This window comes from Ahaetulla prasina, chromosome 3 (genome assembly GCF_028640845.1).
Source record: "Ahaetulla prasina isolate Xishuangbanna chromosome 3, ASM2864084v1, whole genome shotgun sequence".
Taxonomy (NCBI): domain Eukaryota; kingdom Metazoa; phylum Chordata; class Lepidosauria; order Squamata; family Colubridae; genus Ahaetulla; species Ahaetulla prasina.
Window position 1 is genome coordinate 168338518 of NC_080541.1, and position 19903 is coordinate 168358420.

At 37.0% G+C, this 19903-nt stretch overlaps 1 protein-coding gene across 2 annotated transcripts; it reads left to right on the forward strand.

Moving 5' to 3' along the window:
• Positions 1–1545: 1545 nt before the first annotated feature.
• Positions 1546–19557, forward strand: LOC131195460 (NADH-cytochrome b5 reductase-like). Of its 2 annotated transcripts, XM_058177389.1 has the most exons (6): positions 1546–2357; positions 4746–4894; positions 9579–9666; positions 12455–12559; positions 15443–15646; positions 17207–19557. In XM_058177389.1, exons 1-6 carry the CDS (start codon positions 2181–2183, stop codon positions 17408–17410), a joined length of 927 nt encoding a protein of 308 aa, XP_058033372.1. In that variant the 5' UTR covers positions 1546–2180; the 3' UTR covers positions 17411–19557. The 2 variants fall into 2 exon arrangements, with proteins under 2 accessions (XP_058033372.1, XP_058033373.1); XM_058177390.1 differs by lacking the exon at positions 12455–12559 and having other exon boundaries at positions 17207–19556.
• Positions 19558–19903: the final 346 nt, after the last annotated feature.

Sequence of the window (19903 nt, forward strand, 5' to 3'; positions counted from 1 at the left end):
TTTTTCCATTATTGAGTTAAAATTGGCAAAAAAAAAATACACTGGTAACAATTTGCTCTCGCCATAGCCAATATCTATTCTACCTGTACTAATTCTGTTGTCTCCGCAGTCATCAAATATCCCTCCAAAATACTGATCTGCAAAAGTATTCCATATGCAGCATAGTTGGTTTCAGACATTGCTTTCTTCTGATCATGCCCATAGGGAAATGGAAGCGCTTTGTTTGGGATATGGACAAAAACATGACTGTCCTTGGAACAAACTGGTTTAAAGGCATAGAAGAATGGTAAAATGCGAAGGACAACAACTGCAGCAATTTAGGGGAGTGTGGAGGGGAAAAATATTGGAAAATTGGAGACGGGGTGGGGGAAGAAAATAGTCCAGATGTCAACAACCTCTACATCTATTGGAAAACCAAATTGGTCAAAAGTGCAAATCCCCCACATTCCTTCTATCCTGCTAACTTAATCATTTTGCAGATCAGCTGCCTCATTCCTCTCTACCTCATTGGTTACATACATCTAAAATACTCTGGAAGCTGCATGTTAGGAAGGACATTGAGAAACTGAACTGTGACCAGATGAGAGTATCCAAAATGATCAGCAACCAAAAAGAAAAAAGTCTGAGGAACAGTAGAAAGTGATGGGAACATTTATTGATGAGAAGATGGCAGGAAGACATAATAATTGCCTTCAAATATTTCAAAGGCAGCAGAGGTCAGGGCAGAATTGTTCAGAGTTGTTCCAGAACACGGAACAAGAAACCAAGGAATTAAATTACAAGGAAGCAGATTATAGATTAGGAAAAACATCTTAATGGCAAGAGTTATTTCACCATGGAAGAGACTGGCTTAGGTTTTTTTGGGGGGGCGGGGGCACTTAAACAAAAACAGGATGCACATCTATCAGGTATAGGTTGGCCCAATTTTGACATGATGGGTATTACTGGGTGATGAATCCTGGCTAATCCCGTTAAGTGAGTTTTGCCCCATTTAACAAGAGCCACAGTTGTTAAGTGATTCACTCCAGTTGTTATATTAGTACACGGTTGTTAAATGAATCTGGCTTCCCCAATGACTTGGCTTGCCAAAGGTCGCAAAAGGGGATCACATGATCCCGGGACACTGCAACCATCATAAATGAGTCGGGGGCTAAGCATCTAAATTTTGATCACGTGACCATGAGGTTGCTGCAATGGTTGTAAGTATGAAAAACGATTGTAAGTTACTTTTTTCAGTGCCATTGTAGCTTCAAAATGGTCACTAAATGAACTGTTGAAAGTCAAAGACTACCTGTATAATATTTTCAGACTTGGGCCATTTAGTCTGGGTTAGAGATATAAATTTAGCTTTAACTAACAACACAATTTTATTCTTAATTTTTAGATTATTCCTAGTTCTGGTTTTATATCTTTTTAACTTAATATGATTAAAAGAATGTTCGAATCCTGTACCTCCATACACAGAAAATCGAAATTAGTGTTTTTTTTACAGTGCTGCTGTTTTATCCATTCTGTTTTTTTATGCCAGTCTTTGCCCCCAAAAAGGCTGAAACAAAGATGTACCACCTTCTGATCCATGGCAAGACATAGTTTGTTGTATGTAGTACATTAATTCATATTCTTAATAGGAGGCTCGAGACAGTATACAACTCTATAGCTTTTTTCACCTCAAAGCAGTTAGGTAAGCTGGTCTGAATAGGATAGAGCCTAAAATGTCAAAGAATTTTATTAAAAAGGTAGTTTTTAATCTGGGCTTTGATAATTTAAATTTCAATGCTGCCTAACTGCATCACAGTACTGGGCCTCTGGTGGCTCAGCAGACTAAGTCTGTCTGTTATTAACACAGCTGCTTGCAATTACTGCAAGTTTTAGTCCCACCAGGCCCAAGGTTGACTCAGCCTTCCATCCTTTATAAGGTAGGTAAAATGAGGACCCAGATTGTTGGGGGCAATAAAAGTTGACTTTGTATATAATATACAAATGGATGAAGACTATTGCTTGACATAATGTAAGCCTCCCTGAGTCTTCAGAGAAGGGCGGGATATAAATTCAAATAAAAAAAATGCCCTGCAGTTATTTTACACTTAATGACATGTACTTCCATGTCTGATGCAGAAGAGAGAAATCATCCCCATTCAGCAATTTTAAATGGAATAATGTTGGATTGTGTTTTATAGGTAATGGATCAGAGTGAAGAAGTCTGGCTGTCTCTGAAGCCCAGAGAGCCACTGTCATCTCAGTGCTGTGGCAGTGGCTGCAAACCCTGCATTTATGATATATATCAGGAAGACCTAAAGAAGTGGGAAGAGGCCAAGGCAAAAGAAGATATAAGCCTTCTATCCAGAAAGAAGCAGCAAGTAGATTATTATTAAAATTACTAGGGTTGTGTAAAATATTTCAAAGAGATGCTTCGCAAATTTTATTCATGTAAATGAAAGCTGCTGGCTGCCCCTGTGTTGAGCGTGCATGCAGAGTTGTTTCATTTATCTGTCATTCCCCTCAAAGCAGCCACATATAAGCTCTACCAAAGGATGCAGCTGCTTTAATGCTTTGAAGAGGATCTTGTATTCATGCATTGCAAAGCATTTCTTTCGAATACCTTGCAGAGACCTAAATTTTTTATTTGCAGCAAAAATTACAGCAAAGTGGAACTCCCTAGATGTCGTCCGATAACTAAAGATGCAAAACCAGGGTGTTCACTCTCTCTTTTATTTTGCTTTTAATTGCTGTAAAACTTTTGGTGGATAAGAGTCAGAAAGATAAAGAAATATTTGGGATCAAAATTCAAAGAGAGGAATACTAGATGCTATGTAACACTCTGGGGAAAAAATTAATTCAAGCATTCTCCATATTGACACCTATTTTTTCCTAGATTAAGGGTTACCCTGTCTTAGCTTTCTAAAATACAGTCAAGCTTCTCAAATTTTCCAAAACTACAGAGAATGCGGAGGTGTTTGATTATTGTATTATTAATATTATATTTAATAAAGCAATATTTAATAAAGTACAAATTAAATCTTACCGTATTTATAAAGATAAATAAATATAATATTATACGTAATAAATAAGTATTGGAGAAATGCTAGAGAAGGTATAATTGCAAATGAGATTTCAATTTTCACTGCAGGGATGAAATGCTACCAGTTCGCCCAAACCTGAGCGAACAGTAAAAAAAAAAACTACCAGTTCCGACGATCAGCTGTGCCGAGGCATTTAGCTTAGCTAGAAGTAGGAAATCCTGCTTTCTAACTAAGCTAAATCGCGCGGCATAGCTGATTCCCCTCGCCACTGTTCTACTTACCTTCCCAAGCCTCCTTTTGGTGCGTACTGCGCATGCAGCGTGCATTTGGCGCACATTGCACATGCACATGCAGTGCGCAATTGGTACGCAGAATGCATACGCAACCAGCGAACCAGTAGCAAATTGGTTCAGATTTCAGTGGAAATATCACGTACCCACAGGATGGTGCTGTACAGGTGGTCCTTGATTTATCACCTTAATTGAGCATAGAATTACCATCATGCTGGTCATTATCTGGGTCACCATATTACCATGCCTGATTTTATGGTCTTTTTTGCAGCAGTTGTTAAGTGAATCACTGTGGTTGTTAAGCAAATGCCACAATCCTTAAACCCACAATGGGCATTTTTTTTGCCGGAAATTGATAATTAGATGTTGCAAACAACTATGCATGTGGACTGGTTGCTGAATGTTCAAAATGCAATAACATGACCACGGGGATGGGTGGGGAGGGGCTCCATCAGAATTTCGAATCTAGATTATATAAGTAGCCCAAAGAGGTCTGTTGTAACTTCAAATGGTTGTTAAGCAACTTGCCATAAATCAGGGACTACCTGAACAGCTACAGGCTTAAACAGATTTACTTGAAGTTCTTGGAACTTACTTGTGAGTAAACAGTGCACAGATTGTTTCATGAATTTGTAAAACCAGAGGGAATGTACACAGATGGAGAAATCAGGAGAACATGAGGGTCAACAAATAAAAATGTCAGGATTATGCCTTTTTCATTATTTGCAGTGAGCTGATTAAGATTCTAGCCTGAAAGCCATTTATCTCCACCCTCAATGTAGAATTTACAGATTGTTTATTACTTTCTTGTTGAAAATGTTTCGTTCTAAAGCTTAAAAAAATTCAAAAAGAATACAGTGGTTTTCATGCTCTCAAAAAGATTAAACTCATGGTAAATAACATCAAAAATATGAAAAGGAAGTGCTTTTGGGGGTTGGGGGTGGAGGTAAGTCTATCTGAGACTGTGTGAAATCTAGAAAATAAACTTTGTTATTAGATCTTTACACATAGCTTTGCCTGATGTCCTGGAATTATTGAAAGCATTGTGGTTCTGCCAAGAGAAAAATATGGCAGGCAGAAAGTCTGGTGTAAAATAAGGAATTGCTTTTGAAAGAAATGGTGTAAGTAAAGGCAAGACATAAAAATGTCTACATATTCTGTGTTCTACCGTATTTTCTATTGATATACAATTGAAGTATTTTGCTTTTATTAATCCCACAGTCTTTAGGTTTCTTTCCTCATAAGCAAGAAAGGCATTGCCAAATTCAGAATTACATGAATAAACAGGTGTTGGAATTTAAATGGGATTTCAAAAAGGGGAACCTATTGAATTAGATAAGGAGTGTATTTAGTTTTAAAAACTTCTTTTTATTTGTAGTGCCACAGTTTGGAGGGTATTATTTAAAATAGTAATTAATTATTGTTGTTCTTGCAGAGTAGCAATTCAAACCTAACTTCAGAAATATTTATGGCTTTCATCATAAGCTCTGTGACTCAATTGACCGAGGACACCTACCAGTACACTTTTAAATTGCCTGGAAACAGCAGCTTGGGGTTGAGTTTGGGACAACATATTGTGCTAAGGTACTGTACAAAATCTATAGCTAAACTGTCCGTAGTGTGCAATTTGTTTTTCAGTTTTGCTCTTGAACTGTAAAGATTTCATACCGAGTACATCATAATTACACTCCCAAAGTGATTCTTTTGAAAGAATGTGTGAATTCATTGAATTTATTAATCTTGTTAATTGTATAGCGTATGCTACCCTATAGTCACATTTTCCTTCAATTGCATTATTATTGGAGGTAGAATTAAATGTGTGTACAAAAACCACTTTTTAGGAAAAAGAGAGTATAGAATTATTGTAAATTGATTCACAAGGACAATGTGATCCTGTTTTGCTATTAGGTAGTTAAATAAAATGTAGTATAAAACTATCTCTTTGACAATTTATATATTACAATTGTATTCTGCCATTTCCCCAAGAAATTCCAAAGAATTATAGGAACTTTCATCCTCCCAACAATTGGGTAGACTAATTATTAAAGTAACTAGCAGAACTTGCCCTATGGACATATTGTTAGATAGTTGTCCATTATGCATATATCATACTGGTTATCTGAATGATCTGTAAGCCATTAAAATATATAAATAAACCTGCTGTTAGAAAGCAGTTGCACTAAGATTATACAATTTTTCTGATAGCTAGATTTTCACGTAACTTAATAATGATGATAATATAGACTGTATTGAACTCCACCGCTGTCAGTTATTGATTTGCATTTGACAGATAATGGAAGTTGACAAAGAAATTATGTGTCAAGTCACTTTCTAGTTTTTGAAATGGCTGCACTTAGATCCATTTCTATAAATGAATATTGCCAACCTCAGGACAAAAATCCTGGCTTTCACGATTAAATCATCATATGTATCACAGAAGTAATAGACCGCAAGACAAATTTTGCTATTCTGGGCTATTTCTAAAGCTGTTATTCGATATTAACATTTTGGAAAAATAACATATGGTGATACGACCAGAAAATGGGAGCAGATACATATATACTTACCTACCTACCTATCAGGCTTAATAATGAAACCTGTATCTTTCAAAGATGTTAGACCATTTGCTTATTTTATACTACACAGTTTATAGTTAACTGGCGTATGAGGTAATGAATCTAGATTGAATTAATATTCCTATGCTATCAAGAAGAAAATTATCCAAATTTCCAAAATTCCTCAATTCTGGCATTTAATATATCAGCATTCAAGAACATTAATGAGAAAGGTTTGATTGAAGTATTTTGTCTGTGTACTCCTAATTAGTCACGGAGCAGCCCCAGAAAGTGTTAGTGGTGATGGAAAATGCTGGTGGAAGAGCTGCAGCAAGGGCCAGAATGAAGGCTGACACAGAGAAGTCTACTGTATAAAACCACCAGATACCAGAATTGGTGGCTTCAACTGACTGTGACAATGCCCTGTCAGTCTGGTTAATGGCCTGTTTCTGACCTATATGGCATGCATTTCTTAGTCAGATCTACCTTATAAGGCTGACAGAGAGTGAGTGATGGTTGGATGGGTCCCTTGGCTGAGGAGGACAGGAGAAGGATCAGGGTCAGGCTTGGACAGAGGAAGAAGTAAGGGCATGAAAAATCTTTAGGGTGGTGATGGGCAGAGAAAGACATGACAAGAATCGAAAGGTGGGCCACATACAGGAAAGATAATATCTGTGGTTGAGCTTAATCCCACCTTTTGGCCATCAATACTCACTATGGGTGCTAAACCACTCAATCCTTGCTGGCCCTGGTCTCTGGCTGTTGCTCTTAAATTCCTATCTGCCCATATGAGAACCTTTTATCCATAATTTGATTATGGAAGAGGCAGCTGACCAGGCATGTTTTATTGAGACTGGATTTTTCAGAGGAGGGGTATTCCACTCTTGGAGATATGCCTTCTAGGTTTCATGTTTGGCAACAGGCATGATCTCTTGGCAGAGAGAAATATGGCAGCTGCCATATGAAAGGCCTTGTAAGATTTTATGGTCAAGAGCCAAAGCTCATAGTTAAAATTTGGTTCTAGAGAGTCTTTGCATTTGTTGCGGTTTTATCAACCTCCCAGCTACACAGCAACATTCCTGCCTGAGCTGCTTGATTCTGTTGCCTGGTTTAGTGGTAGGTTCACCAAGACTGATAATTATTGAGAATTTCAGCCTTCTCCCAGATGGCATAGAGTCTGGTGCAGCTCAGGGATTCATGGCCTGGAATTATGACATTTTCTCAAAACTCCTTTGAGGTAAAAATTTTGTTTGTTACTTTCCTAGTTTTGTTAATGCTGTTCTGAGAAGAGAATGGAGCACAAGTAGAAAGTGGAGCCCATGTGCAGTTTTTATGCTCGATCAGTTTGTATCAAGGCACAAACACTTAACTTGAAATCACATTCAAATGTAACTAAATAGAGGTGTCTAAGCTTAAAAGTACAGTATTTTTCCCCCTTAAAAGAGGGTGGAAATGTTGGTGCGTCTTATACACTGAATACAGCCATTTTTGGCCTCCTGAAGCCCCGCCCCTCTCATCCTATTTTTGCGAAAAATGGGGTGCACAGAGGGTCTGGAAGACCTGCAGAGTGCTCTTGGGGGCCGGGGAGGGCAAAAACTTTTTTTTCCTTACTTACTTCTTCGAAATCTTGGTGTATCTTATACACCAGTGTGTCTTATAGTTCGAAAAATTTGATATGTTTAGAAAAACATTCCCCACCATCCAGCTAAGAAGCTTCTTGGATGAGAAGCAAAACATCTTCAAAGAAAACCAGAAAGTCCAGTTGCCTCTTGAAAAAGCACCTTTGGAACAACCATGATCTGGATGACTGAGAATATCCATAGACACTTAGAACACACAGTTTCAGGAAGAAAAATATTCCAAGAAAAATTCATAGCACCAATCATCTTGGACCAATTGTTTCTATTCAAGGATTGTTCTGGCAAACATAATTTGGGGTATCTTTGTCACTTAAACAGGAAAAGGTATCAGTGGTGCACAGAGATAGCACTAATTATGCTTCTTGGTGAATTTGGAAACATGAGGGGAGGGTGTACAAACGTCCTGATCCTCCTTGAACTCTTAGCAGCTTTCAATACTATAAATCTTTATAACTTTCTGGTTCAATCTGTTGGAAATGTAAGTATTTTAACGGGCTTTCCTCCTTTCTTTGTGGCTGATTCCAGTGAGGGTTGATAGGAGGGATAAATTAAGCATGAAGCTCAGGTTTGTGGGCTGTTGCAAAGCTCAGTGTTCTCACTCCTCTTGCTTAATGCCTACATGAAGCTGGTGCCTATAATCATCTGCCTGTTTGGGGGTCAAGTATTTTTAGTTTGCAGATGCTGCTCAGTTCTATATCTCAATCCAAGTGATGCTTTTCCCTGTGCCTGGAGGCCATAACTGCCTCTGTGGAGAGACTCAGGCCCCATCTGCAAGAGTTAAGTAGCTGTGGGAGTTGGGGCTGCTTGGAATTGGGAAATATCATCTTTAGTTTTGGATGTGGTAGCATTAAGGACACATGTGTGACCTAAAGATTATCATGGACTCTCAGCTCCTACTTGATTAGTAGATGACAGCCATGGCCAGAAGGACCTTTGTACAGATGTATTTGGTGCACCAGTTATGCTTGTTTCTGGACCAGGAGGTTCATGGTCACATGACTTACTCACCTTGGGTATGGATTATTGCAATGCACTCTAGAGTGGATTGTCCCTGAAGATCACTCTACTGTCCAAATGTTGCAGTTCAGATAGTTATGGCATATCATAGTATGTCCACGTAATAACTTCTGCTTTCTGGAGTGCATGACAGTACTTGCCAGCAAGCTTCTGGATATAATTTGAGATGCTGGCTATTATCTATGGCTTAGGCCTCATTATTTGAGAGACTGCCTGTTTCCAATGGTTTCTGCCCATCCTGTCTATTCAAAGTTGTCATGCTCCATGTCCTGTCTGCTGAGAATATGTCCTGATGTAATCCCAGAAGCATACCTTCTCTGTAATAGCTCCTGCCCTCCGTAGCAGCTTTTCTTCAAATGAGCCTTGAAGACCTAGTTGTATCCCAGAACTTGTGGCAGGGGACTGGAGGTCTCCTTTACAAGGTGAGAGATTGATTGTGGGTTATTCCCCTCAGGTTAACCATTGTGTTTCTCCCGATCAATTGTTTTTATACTTGGTTTTTGTAATTATTTACTCCCCAAAGTTGTCCAGAATTGGCTGGCTTATAAATACAATATATAAATAAATTTCATTGGAAAAACACCAGGCTGTTAAGCATAGTAGGTATCATTTGTTAACTTTTATTTCTACCCATTGGTTTAACAATGATGTCAAGATGAAAACCCTTTTCTGCTGCAAATTATTAATAATCCTCAGCTTCCCCAGTGTCTTTCTTTTCTTACTTTGTAGCAGCAGAGCTGTACAACATAAAATACCGTGTCTGGCTTTAGGAAAAGGAACAATTGTTAAGGAGGTAATATGGCTGTGTTGGAGAAAAAAAACCTGAGGTTATTTTAATAGTTGGATCTCTGCGATCTTACTGCAAAATGGGAAGGAATAATCTGTTGTTTGGCTGGCAGAAGATAACCCATGGAGATGAGGAAGGATGCCTGCAGTGCTTTTCAGGCAGCAACCTTTGTTGCGAGAACCGTACAGGACTTACGAGAATTGTTGGAGATTCAAATCAAGATTCCATCCCTTGATCTTTGCTCCTTTTCTCATTTTTCTCTCCTTCAGAGGAGTAGTGAACGGTCTGGAGGTTCAGAGAGCTTATACTCCAATTACGCCTGTGAATGCTGAAGGGTTCTTTGAAGTTTTAATAAAGGTAAATAGGTGCCTTTGTTCTATAAATTAACAGCTTGACACAGCAACAGTCATCATTTATGCCATAAGAGTGCTCAGCTTTGGTTTTTGAGAACTGGGGGCCTGCCATTAAAGTTTTGGTTTATTGGTATTCCATTTGCCTCATACCAAGCCCTACTCAACCTAGGCAGTAGGACAAAGCATGGAATAACAGATCTGATTTGTTTCAGGCTGTCCTCTGTTACTGAAGTGAAACATGTATTCCTGCAACTTAAAAAAGATTGTTAGAAACCAAGGTATGAACACTCTAGTGGAAAACAGTTTTTGTTGTAGCAGATCCTGGAAGCAAATCACAATGAGCCACCAGGTTCCCTTCTGCTTATCACTAGGAGTGTGAACTCTTCAAGATTTTACCATAGATTATGTGCTAGTTTTTCTGGTATCAGTGTTGCAAGTTGTACAAGACAACTATAAACAAATCTTTGTGAACACTGGAGGGTCTAAAATATGAAAAACAGTTGCAGGGATTGAGCATGTATAGTTCAGGGGTATCAAACTCAAGGCCCGGGGGCCAGATCCAGCCCACAATTTGCTTAGATCTGGCCCACAGGACCACCCTTGGAAACGAAGTGAAGGACTGGCCCATGGTGTCTCTGCCAGCAAAAACGGAGCTTGGGAGGGCCATGGGCGGCTTTCCTGAGCTCCATTTTTGCTGGCAGAGGGTTGCAGGCGGCCGTTGCAGCCAAAAATGGAGCTCGGGAACCCATTTTCACTGGCAAAGCACTCAGGCCACCACAGGCACCCCCAACATGAGTGACATCGAGCTGGCCACACCTCCCCTGGCCACACCTCCCCTGGCCCACCCAAGATCAAACACAACCCTGACGCAGCCCTCAATGAAATCGAGTTTGACACCCCTGGTCTAGTTTAATGAAAAAAAGGACTAGAGATGACATGATAGCAGTGTTCTAAGATCTAAGAAGAGAGGGTCAGCCTATTCTCCAAAACACCTGAAGACAGAACAAGAAGGGAAACTAATCAAGGAGATATCTGACCTAGAAATAAGAAGAAATTTCTTGACAATTAGAACAGTTAATCAGGGGAACTTCAGAAGTTGTGGGTGCCCCATCATTGGAGGCTTTTTAGGAGAGATTGGACAACCACTTGTCTGAAATGATATAGGGTCTCCTGCTTGAGCAGGGGGTTTGATTAGAAGACCTCCAAGGTTCCTTCCAACTCAGTTATTCTGATATGTTTTACTATATTTAATCTGTATTAATACATTATCTTTACAGGTTGACTGTGATTGCTTAGTACATAGATTTTTTTTGTATTGCAATAATAGTAATAACAATTGTAATAATACTTTCCTTTCCTATAGAATCTATTCAATCCAAATGAAACCATTGTTATGCTCTGACATTAACAAAAGAGATGGAAACACCCATCATTTGTATAGCTTGGTGTAGATTGTTGTGTCTTTCTCAATCCAGACAATTTTGGGAAGTAGCGTATTATTAATAGTAGTATAACTATTATTGCTTTTACAACTAGTAGTACTATTCCAAGTGCTGTTCAAATACCTCTGTGTTCCATGATTACAGCACTGCAGTACAGTTAAGTGTGCATGAGTGGTGATTTTCTATGCTTATCCTTATTTTTGAATGATTCTTTAATAGTATGCTTTTTTTTTGCGGGGGTGAGGGGCGGGGAGTAGTAAAACCTGGTATAGAATTTTTCTCTGTAGGATTGTTTCTGCTGTTATTTAAAAGAATTTATTATAAACCGGTCTGATTGTTTCTGCGTTGGAATGAAGAAGAAATCTATTCTTAATACATTTTCTTCCCTGAAACCAATATTCCATTACAAGAGATACATAGCAGCTGAAGTCTTGACTCTCCACCCCTTTAATTTAATATCTCCATTTTCTTCACTGTGCCTAGACTTGCCAACATTTTTTAACATGGCACAGTTTTCTACACTAAAAGCAGTCTAATACTACATGCAAAATGTAACAGTAGAAATTGCCATAGAAAAATGAGAAGAAATTGTTTATTTTAATTGCTGGGTTAAAACAATGCAAATTTAAGGAAGAGAAATCTGTAACATGTACAGTGAGTTACACTATAAGAAATATTTTAATTTTCAAGGTGCTACACAAAATTCTTTTATTTTGCTAGATTCTCATTGGAAGTTATTTGTCCAAAACTTAGGCACAATAGTATAAATTGGCAGTCTTGGTTTTCATTATCCCACTTCTTTTGTTATGCATGAAAATGTTTCCTACCAGTATTACTTATGAATATTTGAGGGTTTCAATTGTGAACAAATTTTTGTATGTCACAGATCCATTTCTATTCAAAATTCATAACTGAAAGAAGATTCAAGCAAGGCAAAATAACACAACTGGAATTTTACTTCTCAGAATGTTCCCTTGTTTCTATAAATACACAGAAGATGAATGGTTACTTGCAGCTGCTGCCAATTAGTATATCTACTAAATAAAAAATCTTGCTTGCAAATTGTTTGTAGTTTGAGCAAGTTTAAAAATACTTACATAGCTTTTCTGCACAATTAGGATTAAAACCAAAAGACAATGTTTAATTTAAATCTAATGTAATGAAGCATTGTACACAAATGCTAGATTTAAGTATCACCCTGATTTAATTTTTCCCCCATATTCATATGTACCCAAATGCTTTTTTTAAAAAAGTCACATAAAATTTAATTGAGAAGATGTGAATTACTAGCTCAAAGTTTATATTCCCATTTTTTAATATGCTCTCTTTGATTTTTGGTTCTTTTGTAAGTGCTATAAAACTGGACTAATGTCCCAATACATAAAATCATGGAAAACGGGAGACATCATTTTTTGGAGAGGACCATTCGGAGGTTTTCCTTATACAGCCAATCAGGTAATATCTATAACAGATAGCAAACAACGATTGATTCATTTTTGGTTTTTGAAAATGAAGGAAAAAAAATCCATAAACCAATCTCCTCTTTCCTGGATTATTGCTGCGTTTGTTAGTTTGTTTGTTTACCATAATGACTCAGAAAATTCAGTAAATGATCAAGATTTGCAGTATGTTAAAGTCAATGTACTTTTCTTCTAGAAAAAATATGTATCTGAAATAGTTATTTGCTTCTGAGTGCGTACAATAAGTTTGCACTGGAAGCATGTGAATCTGCCCTAACTTTAGAAATACCATCAGTTCTTGTGCAACTTTTAGATTGGGGGATTTAATCTTTTTTTCTGGATTTTCATCTATGATTTCTCCTTTCAACTACTTGCTACTAAATTCTTCCTAGCGTCGTTCCTATATTATGGCAGGCTTAATTACTTACCACTAAATACCTAGTGTTTATAGAATTACTGCTGGTGATATTCACCTTGTTCACATACAATGTTATGTTGTAATGCCTTCACTAAGTCAAAGGCAAATAATATTATGCCTTAATAGTTATGTATGAAACCAAAGTAGAGGGACTATCATCCCTACCTTTGGTTGGGGATTATGGGAATTAAATACTGCTATATCTAGAGTGTTTCATATTGGAGAAGGGCGGGGTAACGCAATGTGGGCTAATCTACAGAGAGTCCAAGGTAACTGGATCTTGGCAGATATTATGATTATTATTTTGAAATCACTAACAGCAGGTGTACTTTGATTATATGTAATTTATTCCTGTAACTTAAAGTCTTGGATTAAACAACGTAATGGCCGTAGGATATCTGATTGAAGATTTTGAAAATGTCATTTATTTGAAGTGATACAATAGCTTAAGGGGGTCACAAAGTGTAATTTGAACATAGCCGTATGTTTTCCATATACCATATAACCATGACTGGACCAACTAATTTTGAGAACAGTAGAAATATATCAGTAAATATTGTCATTATTTACTATAATTTGTTTTCAAATTTGAAAAAGAAAAATTGTAGCATACAACTGAAGTGTACATATTCACATCTATCAATGTATGATCTTATGACAGCATTATCTATACTGCAAATAGAGGGGAGCACACAAATACTTTCCAAGTACAAAATTCAGATAATGTGGAATTTTCAACCTTGGCAACTTGAAGACACAGGGACTTCAACTCCCAGGATTCCCCAGCCATTATGGGAATTGAAGTCCATGCGTCTTAAAGTTGCCAATGTAGGGAAATCCTGCAGTAATGGAATAACAGTCAAATCCCACTACACATGCAGTTAAGGGCAGATTGTCTAATGAAGTCATCCTGGAACACTTATAAACCAGATTAAATAATGTTTCTTACATATGAATTTAAACTAGGATACCCCTTTATTTGAAAGCAATGCTAATCAAGCTCAGGCAATGGGCTAAACATGTATAGGGCTGTGCTTATCAATAGCTAAGAGCATTGTCTTCTTAAGATCTTACTAGTCATCCTTTTCCTTCAGACATCATTCTGAATACAAAATTATGTAGTTATAAAGCAGTCATGTAGTCATCCAAATAAATAATAAACTTATGGATTATTTTTTTATTAACTAGATAATTTAATGCTGGAATCTAAAATTCCCTTGCTAAGGAACATTCCATAAGTATTCCTTTGGTCTTACTCAGTATATCACAGAAGTGAGTACACCCCCTCATATTTTGTAAATATTTAAGCGTATCTTTTAACCGTCTTGGGCATTATTTTGAGGGGACAGCACATTTCCACTGTTATACAAGCTGTATACTGACTACTTTACACTGTAGCCAAGTGTCATTTCTTCAGTGTTGTCACATGAAAAGATAGACTTAAATATTTACAAAATGTGAGGCGGTGTATTCACTTCTGTGATATACTGTATATAAGCTTATACTGCAAATGTTCATCTGAAACAAAAAAAAAAATTTATTTGTGGGTGACACATATGTACCTTAGATGGAGTCATCCAGCACAGTCTGATTTAAAATGAAGTGATGTAAATCCAACTTCTTCTTTTGTTGGTTTAAATCTGACAACCATTCTTTATGATTTTATAATTAAAGAGAACAAACTCTAGTTTTATATTGTTGCAATTTTAAAATAAGGCCTTGCACCAGTTGAATCCAGTCTGCACTGTTCTTTGTCTCCTTACTTATAGAGGAAGGTCTTTAAAACATTCCCACATAGAGTTGTTTGTGGGCTAGGAGGGTGATGGTGTTTTCCAATCAATCACTCTGATGGAATTGGCAGCATTGTTCTATTAGAAAAACAAGACCCACCCCTTGTGTATGTGCATCGTGCTATCACACATGCAGGTGCCATATATGTGTGCATGAGGGTATATGATGTAGGTGCCATATATGTGGGCATGTGTGTAAATGCATAATTTGTATTTTGTCATGTTTATGTAGGTATTTTGGAGGTGGTGACCCTTTGAGAGCTGTATGCAACGAAATTTCATTTTAATGTATGCCGATTAGTGTACATTCAAAGTGACAATAATGTTATTTTAAATCTAAGTCTATAGGGGCTGAGTTTGCAGTATAAAAGGGCGATGCTACTTTCATTAAATGGACAACGAAGAGAAGAGCTGTGTTTGCTTACACAACAATGGACTCTTTCTTAGGAACAGAAGGATTACACTGAGGTTCAGTCTAGGAATACGGAAACATTGAACAAAAATGGCTTCGCAAGACATTTTGAATGTCACTCCTTTCTTCCTCATCCCTTTCCCTAACAGAAAATGATGAGGTGATATCATAAATTCATCTTGCAAAATGTTTGCTTTCCTTTTTTTTTTTTTTTTTGATGATTTAAGACACATTTGCTAGGTTTTGTTTCATTTTTAGTATGGAGAACTCCTCATGCTCGCTTCTGGGACAGGCATAGCACCAATGCTTCCTATTATCCAGTACATAACCGAAAATGAAGATGATGAAACTTTTGTGACTCTGGTAGGCTGCTTCAGAACTTTTGAAAATATTTACATGAAAGCTCTTCTTCAAGAACAGTCTCGATTCTGGAACATCAGGACATTTTATGTATTAAGCCAGGTAAATACTTGATTGGCAAATTGTTCCTTCTGATACTTCTGAGACAATCCTTTCATTTGATTATGGGCTTTGCAAATAGTATCTGATGAATTCATGACAATCCTGCATTCTCAATGTAACTCGATTTTAAGTTAACAGCCTAGTACATGCTTTTCATGCAGAGGGACTCCAGGTAGGCTTAAGAAGGATTTCCTAACTGAAGCTCTGGAAATCCAGCACCCATATGTGAAGATAAAGTTTGATCAAACAGCTGCAATTTTATTTTTTCACGCCTTCACTATGTGAGATCTCTACACCAGAGAGAGGTAAATCCTATATTGCTTATAAGCGCTGGAATGCACTCCTGTAGGAGTCGCCTCAGACCTCTTTGCACTTTTGAAAAGAACTTCCTCTCCATCTGATCTCCTTTTAAGTGTTTAAGTAATTTCAGCACTTTAGTGATCTAGCTGCAACATCTCTAAACGCATCTATATTAATTCAAGGCCTGAGGATCCAAAATAGTTTACTTCCTATATTGTAGATATTAGATTAAAGTAGACAACAAGAAGAACCTGTTCAATTCTGCAGTCAGTTTTTTGGTGCCCAATTCAGGCTTTTTCATGCTACCTTTGGAGGACACAAGGCAGGTTAAAAATTTACAGAGGATGGCTACTCCATCAAGTCCAGTGCCATTTTCCCCACTTCTCTTTATTTTTCTATATATTTTTTTCTTTCTCTCTCTACATTTTCTGTCTTCCTATAAATACATAAATTCTGTGCATCTCTTATGGCACAAATAGAGCTCCAGAGACAGTAAACTACTTATTCCATATTAACAGCATTACAGGGCATATCTGAGTGACATTCTCAAGCAATTGTTTCAGAAGCCATCACAATATTCAGGTTTCTGCTTTGATCAGCTAGTTTGAAAGAAGAGAATGCTTTTTGGGTTTAACCTGATAAAGGTTCAATCTTCCTTGTATGAATACATTTTCTTCACCCTCTGATAAAATTAACGAAGCATTATGTATTAGCCAAGAATGGCAATGATCCCGCTAAAGTTAGTTGTGACTAATTTTAGCTGGATTTGAACTATTAAATTAGGAGGTTTTGTGAAAAAGGTTTTTTTTTTATTATTTGAATTTATATCCCGTCCTTCTCCGAAGACTCGGGGTGGCTTACACAGTGTTAAGCAATAGTCTTCATCCATTTGTATATTATATACAAAGTCAACTTTTATTGCCCCCAACAATCTGGGTCCTCATTTTACCTACCTTATAAAGGATGGAAGGCTGAGTTAACCTTGGGCCTGGTGGGACTTGAACTTGCAGTAATTGCAAACAGCTGTGTTAATAGCAGACAGACTTAGTCTGCTGAGCCACCAGAGTTTAAAACGGAAGAGTAAGACTCTATTTTAAAATAAAGTCTCTACAAATATAATGACTGTATTAGGCAAATAAGACTGTTTCTATTGATGTGAGGTTCTAAAAATGCATTTTGAAGTCTTAATTAATTTTGAATTAATCATATATTTTTGTGAATGTTGCAAATGTTGCACATGTTATCTGTTTTACCTTTTAGGAACAGTCACTTAAAAATCTGCCATGGAGCTTTCGAGAGACTACATACCTTGGTCGAATAAATGAAAACCTGATTAAGAGTATGGTGAACACATGTAGAAGGCAACCATTTGTACTAGTATGTGGCTCAGTGACATTTAATGAAGATATGGAGAAGTGCTTAAACGCAATTGGTTTTGAAAAAGAGTCATATTTTATATTTTAAATCACTTCAAATGAAGTGGGTTTCTTGGCTACAAATATTATTAATGGACAGGTCTGCTGAACTGTTTTTAAAAGTTTATATGATGTATATAAAGAGTTTTATGAATGGTTTTATAAATTAACATTATTTCAGACCTAATTATATTACTATAATTCAGTTTGTTGCGAGTTTTTGTAAAATTTCTCTGCCTTTTGTGAGGATATTGAGATCCCCATACATTGGATGCAATGTATACAGTACAGAAACAAGGATCAGAGTCACCATTTTGATTTTCCAGCTATTGATCTGAGTTGGCTGAAGATCTTTCTCCATGCCAAGCTGAGCCACATTCACCAATTACATTATAGCAATACATATATCTTGCTTTGTTGTACTGTGGATGATATCTGAGCAGAACATTCTGCTGTGTAGCTGTATATTATCAGAGTTCTGTTTTATTGGCATTTTCTGAAAAGTTATTTTTAAAAATTGAAGGACACATTGTGATTCTTGCCCTAATGCACTCTAAATCCACTGGATTGTCACTTCTTTAAGAATCACAATAACTGGAAACAGTGGATTCCAGTATTATTTTATTCCTATTAATTTAAATATACAGTACATTTATGAAATATCCCCCTAACAGTTATTTTGCTAGCAAAGCAATAATTGTTCTAATAAATAACAGAATAAATAAATAAAATTGCATTTTTTTTACATTAAGTCTCCAAATCATGCTGGCTATGATTTTTTTCTAGTTTTTGTTTATAGATTATGGAGCACTGAATTCAATAAAACATTAACTGATAAGAATAAGATTAAGCTTGGTTATATTTTAACTTTTTCTGAATCATTAATACCCATTCAAACTCTGGTAGCAAAACCTATACTATAATAAGAGCCTGAAACACTTTCATTTTGTATTATAAAGACCACATCTGATCTGTTTTAGTGGGGAACAAAGATATTGACCTGTAAACCAAGGAAACCTGACATTTTAGCCTAATGAAAAATTGCATTGAGTTTTGTTTCAGTCATGGAAACAAAAGTCAAAAAAAACCCAAACCAGTCATGGTTTGTGAATAGAAAATGCCCCAACCTTCGTGAATATACTTTTCCCAGTAGCGATAGAATAATCTATAAAACTTTGTTTCTAAGTAGAGAAAGGTTATAGTTCGGTGTTAGAAAGTCTGCTTTGTACATAATAAATTTGCCACTTGAGTCTATGGTATCTTTATTTAGCCTAATCTTAACAGGTAGCTCAGTGATCTGACTCAAAACAATGCAAAGCCTCATGTCTTTGTATATACAGTACAGTGTAATGTATGTATTGAACGTGAGACTATGGTTTTGGCTGGGAAGTATTTATATGGAATATATAACTATTATAGCCATTATGGCTATTAATTAGGAAAAACGTAGGATAAGAGTCAAAATGTAGGATAAGAATCCAGCAGGTGCTGAGGAGAAGAAGCGTGAAGAAATCAGGAGGTGCAGAATTCAGGAGGTGCAAAGGTAGGATGGAAGGGACTGGGGTGGGAGTGAAAAGTGATTGGCTAAGAAAGCAGGGATGCAAGCAAGAATAAATCCTAAGCTGTTAGGGTTTGTTTTGTGAGGAACACATGCAATTTTCGGTTCACACCAATGGACTATGATGTGTGTGCTATTAAGATATTGGAGTAGGAGAGGAAAGACCCAGTTTCTAATCTCTCTTAAGAATGAAAGCCAGCTTGATAACCTTGGGCCAATCACTCCCTCTCTGCTCGATGAGTGTCAGGCTCTGCAAAAGTCCCTGAAAAATATAAAACTCCCATATTGTGTCATATAAAGCAATTGAACCAGTGGTGGGTTGCTACTGGTTCACCCCAGATTGGGAGAACCGGTAGCGGCAGCAGCAGGAGGCTCCGTCCGGATGTCTCTGCGCATGCACAGAAGCTTCTGCACATGCACAGAAGCGTCGCACACACGCCCTCGAGCAAACCGATAGCAGTCGAAATTGAAACCCACTACTGAATTGAACCCTGCAAATTAATTAGGAAACATGTTAAGAACATGTTTACTGTCTACCATTGACCTCACCCCATTCCTAAAAGGACTATATGGGGCGTGCGTAAGTGCACAAAAGTGCCTACCATTCCTGTCCTATTGTTTTCTTTCATTATATGTGCTTGTATATAATGTTGTGACTAAATAAATAAATAAACAAACAAACAAACAAACAACTACAAATGGACCATGGTAAGTCTTCAATGTTTTAGGAACAAAATAATCCGGTTTAACCAATAAGCCAATGGTGATGATTGCGGGCTTCATTTGATGAAAGAAAATTTGGGCAACTTTAAATTTCTTTCTCACGCACTTGTTTTGCCAGGCTTGAGTTCATGTTTTGCTAATGTCAGTGCTCTATCCAGGATAGATTTGATAATCTAGTGAAACCCTACATACCCTTTCTTGGAAAAATGTATTTAAATTCATAAAATAAATGCATAGATATAGATTCCATTAAATGAAATC

What these genes read in the sequence shown, in the direction of transcription:
- LOC131195460 (XM_058177389.1), top strand. Translation starts at nt 2,181, where the DNA reads ATGGATCAGAGTGAAGAAGTCTGGCTGTCTCTGAAGCCCAGAGAGCCA. An exon ending in TATCCAGAAAGAAGCAGCAA is followed by an intron (nt 2,358 to 4,745) that starts GTAGATTATTAT and finishes TTGTTCTTGCAG; the next exon opens with AGTAGCAATTCAAACCTAAC. An exon ending in TTCCTTATACAGCCAATCAG is followed by an intron (nt 12,560 to 15,442) that starts GTAATATCTATA and finishes TTTCATTTTTAG; the next exon opens with TATGGAGAACTCCTCATGCT.